Here is a 20,365-nt window from a genome sequence, read left to right as displayed (position 1 = left end):
AAAAAGTAGCTACTGTGTAGTGCTTTTTTTCCCCCCCCTACTATAGAATTACTTAAAGTTCTAAGATAGAGGCCTTGGTTTTAATTCAGTAAGATGTCTCATATACACCTGCTTTTTTCCTACACCAAACCTTAAGTAAGTAGGATAATGTATATCACCCTCCAGCAATTCCTAGCTTGATTGTCATATCAATACAGCTATCTCTAGCCATATTGGGCCTGACCAAAATCTTGAGAGGAATCCAGAAGGCAGCTATATTGGATACAACAACTTTGTGTAGGGGAATCTCCAGAAAACAAAGATAGAGAGTGGTGTTTATGTTTTCTACTTGCCCAGAAAACATAATTAAATACTGACCCTTTCAGTTACAGTGGACTGTGACTCATAAAAGCCTGGGTTTTTATTTTCTCAGAGTGGCATTTTATTTTTACTATATTATCAAAAAAAACCCACTAGGGAACATTTGCCTAGGACATTTCCCTTTCCTGACCACTCTTTTCCTCTTCTCCCCCATATGCTTGCCCCACTACATCCCAGTGCAAGGGATGTAGGTAGAGGTAGAAATTACACACATTTTTAGGTACATAACTGAATACTCTTCAGGGATAAAGGCTGCAAATTCTCTGATTTCTAACCTAGGATTCTGTTCACTCTATACACTGGAGGTGGCTGGATAAAATGATGACACTGGCATTATCCGGGTAAACAGAACTTCAGCCAATCACTCCCACTTTTCAAAGTAATTTCTACTTTTCCCAACTTTGAATCTGAATCACATTTTAATGAGATGAGAAAAAAATTTCCCTGTTAATGCCATTTGGTAAGCAAATAACGGCCATCTTTAAATAAGGATATAATTGCACCTGGTGGACACCCAACTACTGTGATGAAAGATGCTAAGCTGACTTAAGAGCTAGAATTTTCCTGAACTGGACAAAATCAAGAGTAAACCATCTAATCACAGAGCACGGAAGTACAACTCAGGTCATATTCCAACATATGTGTGCTAAGGAATTTTATAATCCTTTAAGACTCAGTGGGAGAGGAAAACCTAGAAGATTGAAGTACTTCTCCCTAGCCAATGTGTTTTCTACCATATATTTTTTAGCAGACAAGCAAGGCCCCCATTTTATTGTGGAGATTTCTCACCACTAAAATGAATTATAGTCATCCTAATTGATAATTAGTTTCAAATGAATGTGCCGATATAGGTGAACAGACACACTGTTAAGATACAAGAGGGAATTTCTGTATCTCGGGATCCCCATTTGTTAAGAAGGTTTCATTCTCTGGGTAGAAGGAGAAGAACTGAGAAGTATGACCTTGCACTGACAGAATTTTAATATGCAGTGTATGCAGCTGGCAAAGTCCATGGCAGACTCCCCTTCTTTATTGCTACATATATTAGAGCATTTACACAGGGCTGGCTCTCATCTAAATGGGGTTGTCTCTAGGTCAACCAGCAGCTTGTCAAAGCTCTAATTCTTATAGAAGCCAGATGTAATTCTGATCAAAGGTAAAATTTCTGCTAAAATTCTAGTGGCAATCAAAATGTGAAATGACCAAACATTACATCTTCCCAAAACACAGTAGTAGTCAGTTCTGCCACACACTTGAACATCTATAGAGTTATGAAAAGAAAAGCATTATCATGTCCTGATGTGTTAAATAATTTTTCTTTGACTCCTTTTTTTTCTTCCTCCCAGTTTTGCTTTTAGGAGGCATTTCTTGCCCTTACCAAGCTTACATTGTAGCCTAACACTGCATTAAGATTACTGGTAATATTTGCAGTGTAAAATAAGAAATCCACTTTTAGATATTACTAAGAGGAATATAAAATTTCGTATAGGAGAAAGTAAAAATTCTGTATATTCACTTCAAAAAAAATTCTGGTCTCTGTTCTAAAGCAACATTGCTTAACTCTTTAATAATTTTAAATTACTGGTATGGCCTTTTTTTGCTTTTTCTCTTAATGGACCCTTCTTTGATAAGTATTGGAAGTCTTCTGCTTCTTTTCTTTAGAAAACTTCATCTAGCTAGCTTTTGCAACTCTGTCCTTTGAGAATACCACAGTGTGGAATAAAGAAGCAGGGGTAATGGAGTGGAGATTTAGACAGAAGGAGACAGAGAATTCTCATTGTTCTGTGCTGGTTGAAGTAAATGCTCATTATGCTTGATTTCATTTATTTCCTGTCTTACTAGTTAACAAAAAGCTGATTCTTTTCTCCTCAACATTATGGTCATATGAGTAGAGAACAATAATCATCTGTTTAATATCAACATTTCCCTGGGAGGTTAGAAAGCAGGGAAGTTATGATTTCTGTTTACGAATCCAAATTTAAAGTTAAATATTAGTTTTTCCTAAAAATTACACTATTACACATTTCTCCACAACAAAGTTCTGGAGAACATAATCCCTTTAGCACCAAGTCAAAACTGACTTCTGGAAATAGGTTCTAATTGCAAAACATAAAGGACTACCACATTTAGAATCGGAAGATGCATAGGGAATAAGAGTGATTCTCTGCACCTGAATCTGGAATTAACACATAGCACCTTATTTTCCACCTACCACTAAATAGGCTTCACAGGGAGTAAGATACGTCTTACTAGATGTGTATGTATGTCATGGGGAGGGAAAACACAGAGATGGGGAAAGCTGAACCCCAGTTTCAGCTCTGTGACAAACTCAATGGATGACTTTTTTTTCCCCACCACAAAAAGTACAGTCGCCACCTGTAACCATAAGTTACTGCAATGTTACTATGTATTCCCTATGCCATACTTCTCACTCAGTGGATGACAAGCAAGCTACCACTTCCCTTTATGCCTCAGTTTTCTCGACCACAAAATAAGAGTACTCCTAACTTCAGTTATGTTTGTATAACATGGCTGGATATGAAAATGTCCTGAATAGTACACAAAAAGGAAATGTTTACCGTAAGTAGCACTTAAAAATGTGTCTCATTGTTTTAAAACAACAACGACAACGTTCAGCTGGGTTAACCTTAAGTAAATTTTTTTCCTCTTTAATATAATGAACACTCTTTAGCACTAGCATTATCTGTTGATGACTGCGGCTCATTTGCTTCTGGTCATCCTCTTTAACAATGCCTTATGATTTAAGTCTATTACCTCTCTGAATGCTCCAAGTAAACACTGATTTGGGGAGTTGTAAGTAACTTGGAGATAGAGACTAAATCAATTCAGCCTATCTTTGTCATGTTTTTATTTCTTTGCTTTAAGTGACTCTATCATTACAATCCTCCAACTGGCATTTTAAGTCGCTAAATGAAAAAAAAAAAAAAAGAAAACTATCAATCTTTTCATTTTTAACCTGACTTAAAAGAAAAAGGAAAAAAAAAAAAGGAAGCCCTGAATTTATGTGTGGTATATATGTATTTATGTATGTATATATGTATGTATATATCTGTATGAATCTGAGTCTTTCATTATTATTGTTATACAAAATCACAGCCTTCTCTTGCATAAAGCAGAACTTGGATTCTGTTTGAGAGCATATGAACAGAATTTCCTTTCCTTTGTCCACAGAGTTAATTTCCTACTATAATCTTATAAAAATGGATAGTTTCTTGCAAAAAATATAACAGAAAAGCATAGGTAGAAAGACCTAGAGTGATGGATTATTTTGTTCAGAGGTTCTTAAACTGGGGTCCTTGCTGTTGGAGGTTATTTGTAATTACACTGTATGTAATATTGTGTATTAATGTCATAATATTCACTTTTTAAAAAAAGTTTATTTTGAGAAGGTGAGAGAGCACGAGCAGGGGAGGGGCAGAGAGAGAGAGAGAATCCCAAGACAGAGAATCAGTGCAGAGCCCGAGGTGAGTCCAGAATTCACCAACTATGAGATCATGACTTGAGCTGAAACCAAGAGTCTGTCGTTCAACCAACTGAGCCACCCAGGAGCCCCTCTCCCCATATTTACTTTTAATCAGGTTTCCAAAGAGATATATTACCCAGGTATGATTGATAACTACTAATCTAGTTTAAATGAAAAATTTTAATCCCAGAGTGGGAGCAACTTGTTATATTCACACCACTAGCCAATGACATCCAAGGCCATAGAACTCAAAACCCCTCGGGAAGGCCTGGGTGGCGCAGTCGGTTAACTGGCTCTTGGTTTCAGCTCAGGTCATGATCTCGTGGTTTGTGGGTTTGAGTCCCACATCAGGCTCCACAATAACAGTGCAGATCCTGCTTGGGATTCTCTTTATCCCTCTCTGACCCTTCTCCTGCTCACGCTCTCTCTCTCTCTCTCTCTCCCTCTCAAAAAATAAAATAAAATAAATAAACTTAAAAAAAAAAAAAACCAAAAACAAAAACTCAAACCCCTAAGGTTGCTCATGCATGCTAACATGCATGCAAATAGACTGTTTCTTCAACTTGCATCATCTTGCGAAAAAACTGTCGGCTTGTTGCAAAGGGCGAGGTTATAGACATCTCAAAGATTCCATTTCAGTTTTAACATTTATTGCCACCAAAATGACCGTATGACAAAGATCTGTATGACAAGAAGTAGCCCCAGAGCAAAAAACAAAACTCTCTTCTACATGTGTGATGAAAACCTAATTTATTACTACCTACAGAAGCAAAGATTAGCTGTGTTTAACACTTCATGTTTGAACATCAGCTAGAATTTAAAAGAGACAGGATGTTCATCTAGAATAGTATACCTACCAAGAAAGATGTTTCTTTTTTTGAAAAATCTTCTGCCTGTTTTACTGAAATTAGGTGTATTAACACAATCACATAAATAAACTATGATCAGTAAAGAGTCAGCATTGCACATCAAGCCTGAACTAACTCACAGTTCTTTTTCCTACTTCTGTTGTGTGTGTTTCTGAAAATTCTTTTTAGTTTAGCAGGTGTTGCCAAGATGTATTGGTTATCAAATATGCCTTCAGAGCTAAATCGGCAGGAATATTGCACATTTCCCATATCCTTTTCTGATTATCCTTCCACAGAAGGAAGAAGAAAAAATTCCAAGGGAAGGAAGAAATATCTATAAGTAATATGTTTATGGGCATTCAATGCTAGATGTTTTAACATGCTTGATTGCTAACAGTGAATCAGAGCAAAAACTAACAGTAGCATTTATCATGTTCTATTATACCATGCAATATTTTAACAGACAAGTCATTCTGCTTATTTCAGCTATATTCAATAGCAACTGATAGATGTCTACACAACAAAATCACTAAACTGCAAAAATGCCTTAATTCTTAAAGTAGGGAAGATGACTTTTCCTCTGATCCAAGAATGAAATGGCCAGCAAGCCTAAATTGATAGGATCATGCAGTGTAGTCCCAACAGTGACTTGAAATTCAATAATTAGATTCTATCAAGACTCAGAATACCAGATGGTGCAACAAATAATATTCTTGATTCTGAACCTAAATACTAATGAAGTATTTCTTCTTGTGTAGAAAGTAAAGTACACGTTCTTTTGTTCAGGAATGGCACTGTACTTTCATTGTCTCCAGTATAAACCAATGTGTGGCAAAAGAGAGATGTCTTCTATCTTGGTGACCACTGAGAGACACAATGCTCTTTGGTCTCAAAGTACAAATTAAAGTACCTTAACAGGCTAAAAATAAGACAATCTATTCGGGGGGGGGGGGGGAGGGAGTAAATAAAAATAATAGAGGCCAAAATGCTGAAAAAGGAAAGTCTATATATTTCTTTATAATTTAGAGTAATGATATTTTCCTCATTACTATGCAACAGTAATAGATTAAGTAAATTGTGGATGGAAAGGGCCTATTAAATCACTGTCTCTAATGCACGCAAAGGAGGGAAGATTTCCTTATAGACAGGAAAAAAGAAGAAAGAAAAGTGTAAAAATAGATACTATATCAACATTTATAAAAGTTCATTTAGCATAAAGTCTACAGACATCAAACAGAGGTATTAGCATCAGTAGTGAGGAAGATTAGATACAAAGTACCCGTATTAATAGAGTCCTGTGCTATATCTTCAAACATCTAATATATTTGCCTGAAGCTTTTCAAAATCAAAGCTACTCTTGTTTATACTCACGTAGAAAATGTAATCTGAGTTTCAATGAATTTTTAATTTTGTTCAATGTTGCATTTGTTCAACCAAAAACAATTTAAAGAGGACCAAGGCTATGAGCGTCACAGTGAGCAAGCACAGCTCCTCACTAGGGAGTTCTTGAATCTGCCATAAAAATCAACAGTGTGCATCTAATAGTTTTCTTTTCATCTGAGCATTGAAAAGTGAATCATCACATCAACTATTCTTCAGGGCCTCTTTGGTTTCCAGATTAAACATGTAATGTGACCTGTCATCTTGCCACATTCTCTGTATTTCCATTTTAAATAATCATAAATAAGAAAACCTTGCTACTCTTTGGTATGACACAGCTGGTTGATTCAGCTGAGTTTCAGTCTTAGAAATTGCACTCATTCCTTGTTCAGAGTCCTGGTTCATCTCAAAGGTTTTCAGCTGAAAGATTCTTTATTGTATTCAAATCTTGTCCCATACGAATTGTTTCGGTTACTCAGTTTATGAAGGGTCTTAGAAATTGAACTGGGTCCACAGCAGAAAACACCAACTGTTTTCCTGGTAAGACAGAGGAGAAAATGGAAAATCAGGTGAAAAATTAGGCAGAACATAACAAGAAGTATGTGTTACAAACATGTTTAAGGTATTAACAAAATCCATGTATTGCTGCTTTGCATACTGAGTTAATTAATTTCTCAATTATTTCCAAATGTAAGTGATCACCATGAAGATACATTATTTACTTCATGCTATTCCCACTAGAAATCAGGATAGCTCAAAGAATGCAACTACAAGCACATATTTGCTTATTATCAGACAGAAAGTGAGAAGTCTGCCTTTAGCCTTTCCGTTACACGCAGAAACAAAATCAAGAACAGCAAGTGGTAGATGTCCGTCCACACTGGATCATGTCAGTCTTCTCTTACTAGATGCTTTATATGCATTTCTCTAAAGAGCCCATGAATTTGCACGGGCAGTGATGATTAAGACAAAGAAAAGCTACTACCAATTTGAAAGGATAATTTTAAGTAACTAATTTATATCCAAGTTGAAACAAAAGCATATTAATCTGTATACAATTCATTTTTTATTGATACACTCTAAGAACTGTAATAAATGCCAAATAGATTTTATTATTTGCTAACATAAAATTTTAGTAGATAAATTATACATATCCCTAACAAATAGACTAAATAAATCCCAGGAAATAACTAGTATTTCACATTGATCTTCTTCCAAAATTTATTATTTGCATTGAATTCTTCCTGGGATATCAAAATTACTAACAATTCATATCATATCTTAGGCAAATATAGTGTGTCCTCATTAGCTTGGCTGAGAATAATTGGTGCTGGAAAAACAAACCTGGTAAATCCACTTAAACGGGTATCAAGATTTTATAATAAATACTTGAACAATGGTTTTACTAAAACATTTCATCTTGAAAAATGAAACAAAGAACTACAAAAATAGAACTTGCACTTGCAGCCATGATGGAGTAGTGGAGACTAGATTTATCCTCATGCATTGAAAAACTAGGGGAAAAACCCCAATATATGAAGTAACATATTTTCAGATACTGTCAAGTACTGTCAAGAACAGCGATTCACTAGAAAAAGAGAAAAAAACAAAAAACAAGAAACCAAGATGAGTCCAGCAATTGTCTCTGCTTATTGCCTGAAGGCAATCTACAGGCTGCAAAACAGAGAAATTCATGCTGAGATTGGGGCTCTGAGCTGAAGAGACAAAGAATGGAATTCATGGAGGACAAAACAGCTAGAATCTGTGAAGAATGTGGAAAGGAAGAGAGATTGGGGCACCTGGGTGACTCAGTCAGTTGAGTGCCCAACTTTGGCTCAGGTCATGATCTCATGGTTTGTGGGTTCGAGCTCCATGTTGGGCTCTGTGCTGACAGCACAGAGCCTGCATCATATCCTCTGTTTCCCTCTCTCTCTGTCCCTCTCCAGTTTGCATGCACTCTTTCTCAAAAATAAACATGAAAGAAAGAAAGAAAGAAAGAAAGAAAGAAAGAAAGAAAGAAAGAAAGAAAGAAAGGAGTGATCCACAGAAGGAAGCTTTGGGGATCTGTAGAGGTGAACCCTCAAGTCTTTGGCTGAATACTGATTTGCTCAGGTGTGAGAGGAAACTACATGAATCTGGGTAAGGAAGTAGCAGAAAGCAGTAAGGCAAAACCATTCCGAGTTTACACAAGGTTGTGAATAATTCATATTCCCACAAACCAGAATGAAAAGATCTGCATTTCATACGTGGGCAATGGATAGTATTCTAGAAAGTTATCACCTTGCTTGAGGCAAGAGGCAGCGTGGATGTTGGACAACTTTGCCATAGATGGAAGGTGCACTGGATCTATACTAACAAAGCTTAAAAGCAAGACTTGGGAAGATCAGACTGAATCCAAGTCACGAGACTGCGTGCCTGAAACAAGTCCAACAATATTGAAGAGAAAGATAAAAATTTGGCATTTAACATCTAATGTTTATTTATTTATTTTGAGAGACAGTGGCAGGGGGAGCAGCACAGAGAAAGGGAGAGAGAGAATCCCAAGCAGGTTCTGTGCTGTCAGCCCAGAGCCTGACGCAGGGCTTGATCTCATGACTGTGAGATCATGACCTCAGCCGAAATCAAGAGCTGGATGCTTAACCAACTGAGGCACCCAGGCACCCTATGGCATTTAACATCTAAACTTCAAAATTGTACAGTATCCAATAGAAAATTAGTAAGAGCTTTACAGAGCAAGAAATTATGAACCTTAACTAGGAGTGTTATGGGCTGAATTATGTCCCCTCAAAATTCGTATGTTGAAAAACCAAACCCCCAATACCTCATAATATAGCTGTATTTGGAGATAAAACATTTAAAGATGTTATTAAGTTAAAATAAAGCTGTCAGAGGGTATCCTACTCCAGTCTTCAAGAATGTTTATAAGAAGAGAAAATGTGGACACATGAAGAGACATGAGAGGAGACACATGCACAAAGCAAAAGACCATGTGAAGAGACAATAAGAGGGTAGTCACCTGTAAGCAGAGGAGGGAGGTCTCAGAGGAAATCAACCCTGCCACCATCTTGATCTTAGATGTCCTGCCTCGAGAAATTTGAGAAAATAAATTTCTTTTGTTTAATCCACTCAAGTCTGAGGGATTTTGTTATGGAAGCAAGCCCTATCAAACTAATACAGGAGAAAGATCAGTCAATAGAAACAGGCCCAGAACAACAAATTTGATGGAATTATCTATCAGACATCATTGAAACAGTGATGAGAAACACCCTTCATTATATTCAAAGGTAAACATCAACATGATGGGAAGAGAAACAGAAGATTTTTTAAAGGCCTAAATGGAAATTCTAGTGATTAAATGCAATATTTAAAATGATAAATATACTGATGGGTTAACAGAAAAATAGGCACTGCAGAAGAAAAGATAATTAAACTTAAAGACCTAGCACTACAATCTATCCCAATGGACCACACCAAGAACAAAAATTGGGGAAAAAAAATGAATAGAGGCTCAGTGACCTGTGGTACAATATCAACTAGTCTAACATGGATGGAATTGTAGCCCCAACATGAGACAAGGCAGAGGGAAAGAGAAAAAAACACTTAAGAAATAGTTGCCCTTTTTCCAAATTTGAAGAAAACAAATACATAGATCCAAGGATCTAATGAACCCCAAAGAGAGCATACGCAAAGAAAACCACGGTAAGTCAATTTAAAGTAAAACCAAAAATGACAGTTTTCAAAGAGAAAAACAAAAACAGCCAGAGGGGTAAAAGGACACTTTACAAATAATAAACAGCAGATGAAAGATGGAGTTCTTGTCAAAAACTATGCATGTCAGAAGGCAATGAAGTGACCTCTTCAAAGTGTTGAAAGACAAGCGAAAATGTCAACTGTACTATATCAAATTCTAAACAAAAATAATTTTCAAAACTGAGGAAGGAATACGAACTTCTTAAACAAAAGGTGAGAGAAATCAGCACCAGCAAACCAGCACTATAAAGTATATTAAAGGAAATTCTTCAGGACGGAGAGTGATATCAGAGGGAAATTTGAATCTACCTAGAGGAATGAAGAGCACCAAGATGGTAAATTGGTGAATAAACACAATGTGTATTTTACTTAATTTTTAATCTCTTTAAAATATAATTGATAGTTAAAACAAAAGTAATAACTATGCATTATGGAGTTTACAGTATATGAAGAAAGATGAATAAGAACAATAACCAAAGCGGGGCGCCTGGGTAGCTCAGTTGGTTGAGCATCTGACTCTTGATTTTGGCTCAGGTCATGATCTCAGGGTCATTAGATCTCAGTGCATTAGACTCTGCACTGAGAGTGGAGCCTGCTTAAAATTCTTTCTCTCTCAGGGCACCTGGGTGACTCAGTTGTTAAGCATCCAACTTTGGCTCAGGTCATGATCTCATGGTTTATGAGTTTGAGCCCTGCGTTGGGCTGTCAGCGCAGAGCCCACTTCAGATCCTCTGTCCCCTTCTCTCTCTGCCCCTCCCCTAACTCATGCTTTCTCTCTCAAAAATAAATAAGTATTTTTTAAAAATTAATTAAATAAAATTAAAAAAAAGATTCTTTCTCTCCTTCTGCCTCTCTCCTCACCCCTTCCTGCTCATGCTCTCTCTCTTTCTCCAAAGAAAGAAAAGAAAGAAAAAGAAAGAGAGAAAGAAAGAAAGAAAGAAAGAAAGAAAGAAAGAAAGAAAGAAAGAAAACCACAGCCAAAAAGATGCAGGGGGAATGGTAGTACATAAAGCAGTATAATATTATTCAGGGTGCACTGTGAAGCTAATGATATACACTCTAAACCTAGAATGTTTCTCTGATTTCAGCCTCATCAAAAGTACCTGAGGGACTTCCCAGTCCACAAACCACCTGGTCCATGGACCACCCCTAGAGCTTCTGATACAGGAGACTTTGGATAGGGTTCAAGAATCTAACAAGTTCCAGGGGATGTTGGTCCAAGGAATGAAGTTTGGGAACCAATACCTCAAATAAAACACTAAAAGCAAACAGAGAAGTACGGCTAATATGCCAATATAGGAGTAACAAATGGAATCATAAATGTACTCAATCCAAAAGAAAGTAGATGAAGAAAGAAAAAGAACAAATGTGATAAATAGAAAACAACAGTAAACTGCTAGATATTTACATGCAAAGGAATGAAACCAGACCCCTATCTTACACCACTCACAAAATTAAGTCAGAGAGAATTAAAGACTTAGAGGTAAGATCTGAAATCATCAAATTCCTAGAAGAAAATGGAAAAAATCTCCTTGATAATAGTCTTGGCATTGATTTCATGGATAGGACCCCAGCAGTACAAGCAATAAATGCAAAAATAAATATGTGGTATTACATCGAATTAAAAAGCTTCTACACAACACAAGAAATGCTCAACAAAATGAAAAGATAGCATATGGGATGGGAGAAAATATTTGTAAAAATACATATCGAATAAGGGGTTAATATCCAAAATATATAAGAAATACATACAACACAATAGCTAAAAAAGAAATAATAAAATAATAATTGAAGTAAAAATAGGCAAAGAACCTGAATAGACATTTTCTGAAAAAGATGTTCAAACAGCCAAATGGCTCATGACAGTGCTCAGCATCACTAATCATCCAGGAAATGCAAATCAAAACCACACTAGGATATCACCTCACACTTGTTAGAAAGGCTATCATCAAAAAAGATAAAGAGACAAATGTTGGCAAGGATATGGAGAAAGGGAAACTCTTGTACACTACTGTTAGGAATGTAAATTGGTACAGCCACTATGGATAACAGTATGGAGGTTTCTCAAAAAGTTTTTTTTTTTTTTTATTTACTTTTTGGGACAGAGAGAGACAGAGCATGAACGGGGGAGGGGCAGAGAGAGAGGGAGACACAGAATCGGAAACAGGCTCCAGGCTCTGAGCCGTCAGCCCAGAGCCCGACGCGGGGCTCGAACTCACAGACCTCGAGATCGTGACCTGGCTGAAGTCGGTCGCTTAACCGGCTGCGCCACCCAGGTGCCCTCTCAAAAAGTTTTAAATAGACTAGCGCGCCTGGGTGGCTCAGTTGGTTAAGTGTCCAACTTCAGCTCAGGTCATGATCTCCCGGTTCATGAGTTCGAGCCCTGCATTGGGCTCTGTGCTGACAGCTCAGAGCCTGGGGCCTGCTTCGGGTTCTGTGTCTCCCTCTCTCTTTGCCCCTCCCCTGCTTGTGCTCTGTCTCTCTCTGTCTCTCAAAAATAAAAACAAAATGTAAAAAAAAAAAATTGTAAATAGAAGTACTATATGATCCAAATTCCTCTTCTATGTATACATCTGAAGGAAATAAAATTATTATCTCAGAAAGATACCTGCCCCTCCATGTTCATTGCAGCTTTATTAGAATAGTCAAGACATGGAAACAACCTCAGTGTTCATCAATGGATAAATGAATAAAGAAATCATGTGATACACATATAATTTATATATTAACTATTAATATCACACATACATACACACATACACACAGAACAATATTATTCACCCATAAAAAAGAACGAAATCCTGCCATTTGCAACAACATGATTGCAACTGGAGGATATTGTACTAAGTGATATAAATCAGACAAAGAAAGACAAATACTGTGTAGAAACAGAGAGCATATTGGTGGTTGTCAGGGCCAGGCAAAAGAGGTAGGGAATGGGTGAAGGCTGACAGAGAATTATAAACTTCCAATTGTAAGAATAAGTTCTGGGAATGTAATGTACAGCATGGTGACTATAGTTAACAATACGGTGTTGTATATTTGAAAGGTGCTAAGAGAGTAGATTGTTAAAGTTTTCTTTACACACACACACAAATTGTAATTACATGAGGTGATGGCTGGCTGTGTTGACTGACTAACCTTCTTATGGTAGTCATTTTGCAATATATATACATATATCAAATAATTATATATATCAAATATTATATGGTACATATTCAATTTATATAATATTATATGTTAATGATATCTCAAGAAAGCTGGAAAAAATCAAACAATATTTTTTATTCCATGAAATAATAAAGTGTAATATATTTTGTAATGAATACATATAATATTATACATAGAATAATAATAATAATATGTAATGAAATAGTTTAAACACTACAATTAAAACCTCCAACTAAAAAAGTCTGATATACATGAAACAAAAACTAATAGGACTATAAAGACAAATAAAGCTAGAGTTACAGTTGATGATTTCAACACTCCTCTCTGTAATTGATAGAAAAAACAGAAAATCAGTAAGCGTACTGAAGACCTAAATACCATTAACAACCAACTGTAACTAATATTTACAGTGTGCTCTATCCCCATACAATGGAATATAAATTCTTTTCAAGTGCATGCGGAATGTTCATCAACACCGACCATATTTTGGGCAATAAAACACGTCTCAATACATTTTAAAGGATAGAAATCACAAAGAGTATATTTTCTCAACAGAACCCAATTGAACTAGGAATCAAAACCAAAAAGATATATGTAAAATCTCCACATGTTTGGAAATTAAACAACATACTTCTAAAATAATCAATGGGTCAAAGAAGAAATCACATAGAAAACTTAAAAAATATTTTGAAGTGTATAAAAACACAAACAAAACATATCCACATTTGTGTGATGTAGCTGAAGTGTGGAGAGGGAAGGAAATTTATAGTATTGAACACTTTTATTAGAAAATAAAAAGGGTCTGAAATCAATGATATAAGGTTCTACTTTAAGAAACTAGCAAAAGAAAACCTAAGTAAACCCCAAGTGAGAAGAAAATTAAAAAGAAACATGAAAATAAATTGCCTTATACATAATACAATTTAGATTATTATTAAAACCAGATATAGACACACTAGATCTGAAACCTAGTAACACACTAGGTTACTTAGATTGAATAAAATTGAACAATTCAATTTACACCACCAAAAAACAAAAACAAACAAAAAACCTAGTGTGGCTTTCATGAAAATGAGTAGGCAGTGAGTCATTGTTTGTTTATGTACATTCTCTGTCATGCTGCATTACAGTAAGATAACATTACTTTCTTCACAGGGCAATTATAAAGTTCATTTTTCAATTTTTACAGATTTCCTGATGGCTTCTCTTAAATTATTTTTTTTTGAGAGGGAGAGAGCATGAGTGGGGGCGGGGGTTGGGAGGGAGGGGGAGAGAAGGAGAGAGAGAGAGGCAGAGAGAGAGAGAGAGAGAGAGAGAGAGAGAGAATGAATCCCAAGCAGGCTCCATGCCTAGTGCAGAACCCCATGCAGGGCTCTATCTCACAACTGTGAGATCATGATCTGAGCTGAACTCAAGAGTTGGATGCTTAACCCACTAAGCCATCCCAGTGCCCCTAAAATCATCATTTTTAAGGCACCCATATATCATATTTTTTACATTTTTGTATTTCAGTTGTTAACTAGGTTAACTCTAGTAGATCTTTGTGTAATTTGAGGAGTTCCCCAGTGTGAGTTTCACTAACAATGAGATCCTGTAACTTTTTCAAGATCTACACTTAATCTCTGCAATCCATTTTCACTAAATTTGTATTAGGTTTCTGCAGTCCAACAACCATCTGGAGATTTATCTACAAAAACTTTGCTGAGATGGGTAGAAATAGATGTTAAGCAGAGAATGTTGTTTGGGGCCAGATGTTGGGAACTAGTTCCATAATGCTCAACATATTTGTGCATATTGTATATTTGTGCATATTATACCAATCTTTGTTTTTCCGTGCAGATTTGCAAGTGTGGGATCTCATAATAATGACAGTTTATTCATTCCTTGTGAATATAGATTCAGAAGGTTTGAGTGACTTGACCCAGGGACATAAGATCGAATGTGAGAGATCAGACCCAGGTATATTTAAAAAATACAGCATCCCTTCTTAATTAAAACCCTCAACAAAGTAGGGATAAAGGGAACACACCTCATCATCATAAATATACAAAAGACCCACAGCTAGTATCATCCTCAGTGGGGAAAAACTGAGAGCTTTTCCTCTAAGGTCAGGAACAAGACAGGGATGTCCACTCTCACCATTGCTATTCAGTATACTACTGGGACTAGAAATCCTAGCCTCAGCAATCAGACAACAAATATAAATAAAAGCATCCAAATGAACAAAGAAGAAGGCAAACTTTCCCATTCGCAGATGACATGGTACTCTATGTAGAAAACCTGAAAGACTCTACCCAAAATTGCTAGAATGGATACAGAGATTTGTATTTTTTAAAACACCAGGAGGAAGATATACAGATACGGTCTCAAACATTTTACTCAATCCCAGAGTATTAGTTCTCTACTCCAAAGGCCACATAAAGTTAATCCTTTATTTCTCCTTTTGTATAATGCATAAATTTGACTAATTTATGATATGATACGTATTTTTATTACAAGTAAGAGGAAACTGGACTTTGGTTAGGCATAACGAAAAATTTCCTGACATGCTTTTAATACTGAATGGCTTATGAAGTAATATCTAGAATCTTTTTATACTTTTGAAAAATTAGTTGTTGACTTTTGGTGTATTATAGTTAATATTCTGCTGTAATACACATAATGAACACATCTCACTTGCAACATCTCACTGTCCCTAAGAGGGACATGGTAAAATAAAACTGCTATTCTTTCTATTTGGGACAATGTTTTGCTGTAAATAAAGCACATTGAACTTTACAGTCAGAAGATAGGGTTCATGTATAAATTCTGACTCATTAACCATAGCTTGAGATAAATCATTACCTTTTGGGTCCTAGTTTCTTCTTTTGTCAAATAATGATGAAAATAGGGTGACTTCAAAAGCTCCTTCACTTTCCTTGATCATGTAATACCATTACATAATTCATTTCCTGAATTTAAAAAAGCCACACAAGGAAGGAACCACCTCATACATGTGTGAAAAGTAAATTGAGCATAAACTGATTCAGCCTTTTGGTTTTGATAGGACAGTATTTAAATGTGTATACTCTTTGAGCCAGCAATTCCATTTCAAGGATTCTAACCTTGAACTGCAACTCCCAAAGAGCCTGAGAAAGTATGTACAAAGATAATTACTATAGCACTGTTAGTAATGGTAGAGAACTGGAGGTAACCTATATATCCATACTGTAGAATACTGTGAGGTAGAATTACATGTAAATCATCCATGAACAACATATGAGTGTACCTGAAAAAGACTACATTAAAGAATTCTATGTAATAGATTCATTCAATTTGCATTAAAATTTAAGGTTCATATTTTCAGTATATAGATTTTAAATATATATGCATACATATACATGTACATGTATAAGTATGTATGTATGTGACTTTATATATTCTTTCAGTAATTCATGTACATGAGGTTAACCAAAATTTTATATCTCAAATGAGGACTTCTCTTTAAGTAGCACCTTTTTTCTAGTTAATGAACCTTAAGATGTTCATCCATTCTTTTCCTAAATATGCCATGTAAAAATTCTTTAAAAATAATGCGTTTTTAGGTGCTTGGCCAGAGCAAATACAGAAAGTGAAAGTGTTGTACAAAATGTCAACAGCAGATGGTATACACTTGTTCTTCTTAAACCAGCTTTGCTGTTTGAAGGAAATGAACAACCAAGCAAATAAACATACAAAATCAATCTAAATCATGAACAGTTTAACTAATGAGAATTCTTAAGAAGGAACCAAAGAAATCAAGAATCCCAATCTAATTTCTTATAAATGATCCTTTCCTGTAATAGAATTTGGTTTCCGAATTGAGGAAAAACAATAGCAACAATAACAAAATCCCAAAGTTTTCATCACTATACCAAGAAAATTAACAAAAGGATGCTTGTCAGGAGTCAACCATGTATTTTTTTAAAATTTTGTTCCCAGGGCTCCAGGAGCCATTACAATTCCTAAAACAAAATCTCTGAAGATGGAGCCAGAGGCCATGATACATCAGTGATTCTTTCAATAAATTGTATTTATCTAGGAATTCATGAACTGAAGCATTTTTAAAACTCTTCATCTGAGAAGCTGTCTCATTTATTCACAAATATCCTTTTTATATTTATAAAAATGTATTTTTTAATTGTGAATTGATTAACTATATACTAGTAATTGTAATACTAAATCAATCTAGGAGAGCAACAAAGGATATTTTAAAAATTAAAACTTCAATTTATGTACATTCTTATTACAGAAGTATGTTTACTTAAGCAACAAAAATACAATTAGTTCAAATGTAAAAACATATTGAATTTTGATAAATTCTCTAGGTTAAATACAATGGAAATACAAGTTCAAGTAGAAAAAATAATGTATGGGCGCCTGGGTGGCTCAGTTGGTTAAGCGTCTGACTTTGGCTCAGGTCATGAGCTCATGGTTCGTGAGTTAGAGCACCATGTCAGACTCTGTGCTGACAGCTCAGAGCCTGGACCCTGCATTAGATTCTGTGTCTCCCTCTCTCTCTCTTTCTGCCCCTCCCCCGCTCATGCTCTGTTTCTCTCTCTCTCTCAAAAATAAATATTAATAAAAAAATTTTTTAAAGAAAAAATAATGTAAAATTTCCAATTGCTAACGAAAGCTTTTTGTATATCTTTACAAATATATGAGGTTGGTATCAAAAAACTGATATTTTAATTCCAGTAGACAGGTTTAAAAGAGTTACATTAATTTAAAAATGTCAGCATGTGCAATATGTTAGAAATTAGAGCCTTTGCAACTATTTAAACTTATGATGAAACTATTTCAATACCAAATTTAAAATGTGTGAGTGGGTATATTGTTTTCAAAATACTCTTAGAATTCTTATAGACCACTGCCTTGAACAATAAGTTTACAAAAAAAGGGGAGTTGTGGCTAGTCTGTGCCTTACAGTGAATGCTTTCCTTAAACGGTAATCTCTTTAGACCATAGACACGTATTTCATAATACTAAGATTCTTCATAGAGTTATAGCTTCCAAGAAAAAAAATTATGTTTGGAAATACTCCTGTATTAGAGACTCCATATTACCACTAAGGATTTTAAAAGTTTATTCATTCTGATAAAAAAAAATGCAAATGCCTGATTCTTAAGTGCATTCATTGTTAGAAATGCTGGTAGAGTTCCCTTGTTTGCCAACATGATTTTGAAAAGTTTTTCCAATGATCACCTGATACATGATGTTGGAATGAATACCCATTTTAATATGGGTCTATGCAAATTTGAAAGTATGTAGGATAGTTTCCTCATAAATTCTTTATAGACTATTTCTAAGCCAAATTTTAATTATTTGATGTTACAGATATGTGTGAGGTGGTCCCTGACTTGCTTCCTTCTTTGAGAGTGATAATTGAGTGTTTAAGTGACTTTGCCATTTGTAAACCCATTACCTAATTCATCTTTAAAAACTACATGTTATGATTTGAGAATACTTTAATTTGATCATTAGCCACATGGTAAATTTCCTGAGAATTAGTACTTACCCTCTGTTACATTTTGCTATTTCATCAAATAGAAGTTTCCACCGAGGACGTCCAATAAAAAGTCTTGAATTCAGTGCTTGGTATTTTTCTCCAATTATCTTCTGCCAAAAAGAAAGCACTATATTTTATATGACACAGAGTTGGACGAATAACTTATTTCTCTAACATCATTTTCTACTGGTGCTGTGGCTTCCTACCAAATTGCTGTGATTTAAAGAATATAAATATCAAATGGCAAGCTATTAAGTATAGTCATTTAGAAACATCATTTCCTTCCTCTTTTCCTTTAAAATCCATTATCTTCTTGAATTCCATTATTACAAATGGCTGATTTTCCTAGACTTCAGTTAGTTGCTTCATTTTTAACAACCACAATGTTAAAGAAGGCATTTTAATTGCCTACTCTCAAAAAGGGTGTAGCATATAGACTTTATTGAAGTGTTTTTGCACTGCAAATACAGTTGTCATATTTGGCTCATTGTAGGAGTAAAATACTACAAATTGTCATCATAAATTTGGGGAAACGATCCTAGACAAGATAGCCTAAGACAGAAGAGCTCCACATCTTGAGTCGATCAACAAAATAACTTCTAACGGGTTGGTGTTTGCAATTAACAGAATATTAGATCTGGATTGGCAATGAAGGGTCAGAGGGAAGTGAGAAGACAGGGGGAGAGTGTCTGAGTCCCAGGCAGACAAATGGAGAACCAATGCAATTTATGCTCCATACCTTAATTACAGCCATACCATGAGGAATAACGATACTGACTTGCTTCATGAGAATAGGAAAACGAAATATTTTTTTACATACCAAATGGGGTAGAAATCTGACTAGAAAAAATAGGGTTAGGTTAGTTTTGAAGTAACTGACAAGCATTCATAGTTTGTATTCAAAGTATTATAGAAAATATATAATGGAAAATACTAAACTAAAACTTGTAAAAGCATTCATGCCCAGATTTATACACCTGTGCAGCACTTCCATGCCATCTGTAAACCTCAGCTTCCTCATCTATAATGTGAGGATGGCAATATCATCTACCTCTTGGATCTGTTGCAATTACACAAGATAATGAATATGAGATGCTGAGCACAGGGTCCCTAGTATAGTAAGTACATGATGTGTAATGGCTATTACTATGTTGTTTAGTTTCCCTTGAAGAGAAATAAGCTTAACTACATATGATCTTGTCTCTCCACATAAAAACTCCCCTCGATGAACACAATCATGAGACTGTTCGCTCATGGTCTGATTTCTGGAGGTGAAGAGTTTGAGATAACAGTGAAAAGGAGAGAGATGAACTCAAAGGTCTGTTCCCGCTCCCTGTGAGGAGAACAGATGAAAGACCTAATACGGTTAGCTTCAAGGACAAGCCATGGGTTTTCTGGACACATTCCAAAAGAGGCCTTCCTCTGGGAAACTTCTATTCAAACCACCTGCAGAAATGTTCTTCCAGCATGGCCCTTAGAGTAGATCTTCTATTATCAAGAGGCTTGTTTAATTTATGAAAACATCCAACCACATACCTGTATCCCATCTGTTTGACTGAGGTACAGCTGGATGTTGACATAGTCAGGTCTGTTCTCTTGCCAAAACTGAGAGGACATAAAAGTAAATAGACATGAGAATTCCTTCCGTGTACTCAGACTTTCTCCTATTCTAACATACGTGATTCTACAATTTAAGATGTATGGTGTCTAATCACAGTCAACCTTTACTAGCAAATGTGTATATATACATAGGTACATATATGCATGTCATATACATGCCAGATTCTGACATTAATAACGTGTGCCTATTGGCACAATTAGTGCAAGTAGTAGTAGTAGTGATAA

At 35.5% G+C, this 20,365-nt stretch overlaps 1 protein-coding gene across 4 annotated transcripts in view; it reads right to left on the bottom strand.

The window, feature by feature from the left end:
* Nucleotides 1-4,472: 4,472 nt before the first annotated feature.
* NOX4 (NADPH oxidase 4) overlaps nt 4,473-20,365 on the bottom strand; it is a 176,255-nt gene continuing 160,362 nt past the window's right edge. For all 4 annotated transcript variants that reach the window (XM_043579969.1, XM_043579971.1, XM_043579968.1 and 1 more), the window contains 3 exons: nt 20,057-20,125; nt 18,530-18,630; nt 4,473-6,609 (listed from right to left, as the gene is read on the bottom strand). In XM_043579969.1, coding sequence (XP_043435904.1) covers nt 6,489-6,609; nt 18,530-18,630; nt 20,057-20,125 — 291 coding nt within the window. In that variant the 3' untranslated portion in view covers nt 4,473-6,488. The remainder of the gene's footprint in view (nt 6,610-18,529; nt 18,631-20,056; nt 20,126-20,365) is intronic.

This window comes from Prionailurus bengalensis, chromosome D1 (genome assembly GCF_016509475.1).
Source record: "Prionailurus bengalensis isolate Pbe53 chromosome D1, Fcat_Pben_1.1_paternal_pri, whole genome shotgun sequence".
Lineage (NCBI taxonomy): Eukaryota > Metazoa > Chordata > Mammalia > Carnivora > Felidae > Prionailurus > Prionailurus bengalensis.
Note: the sequence above shows the minus strand (reverse complement) of the source record. Positions and strands in the feature narration are given on the sequence as shown.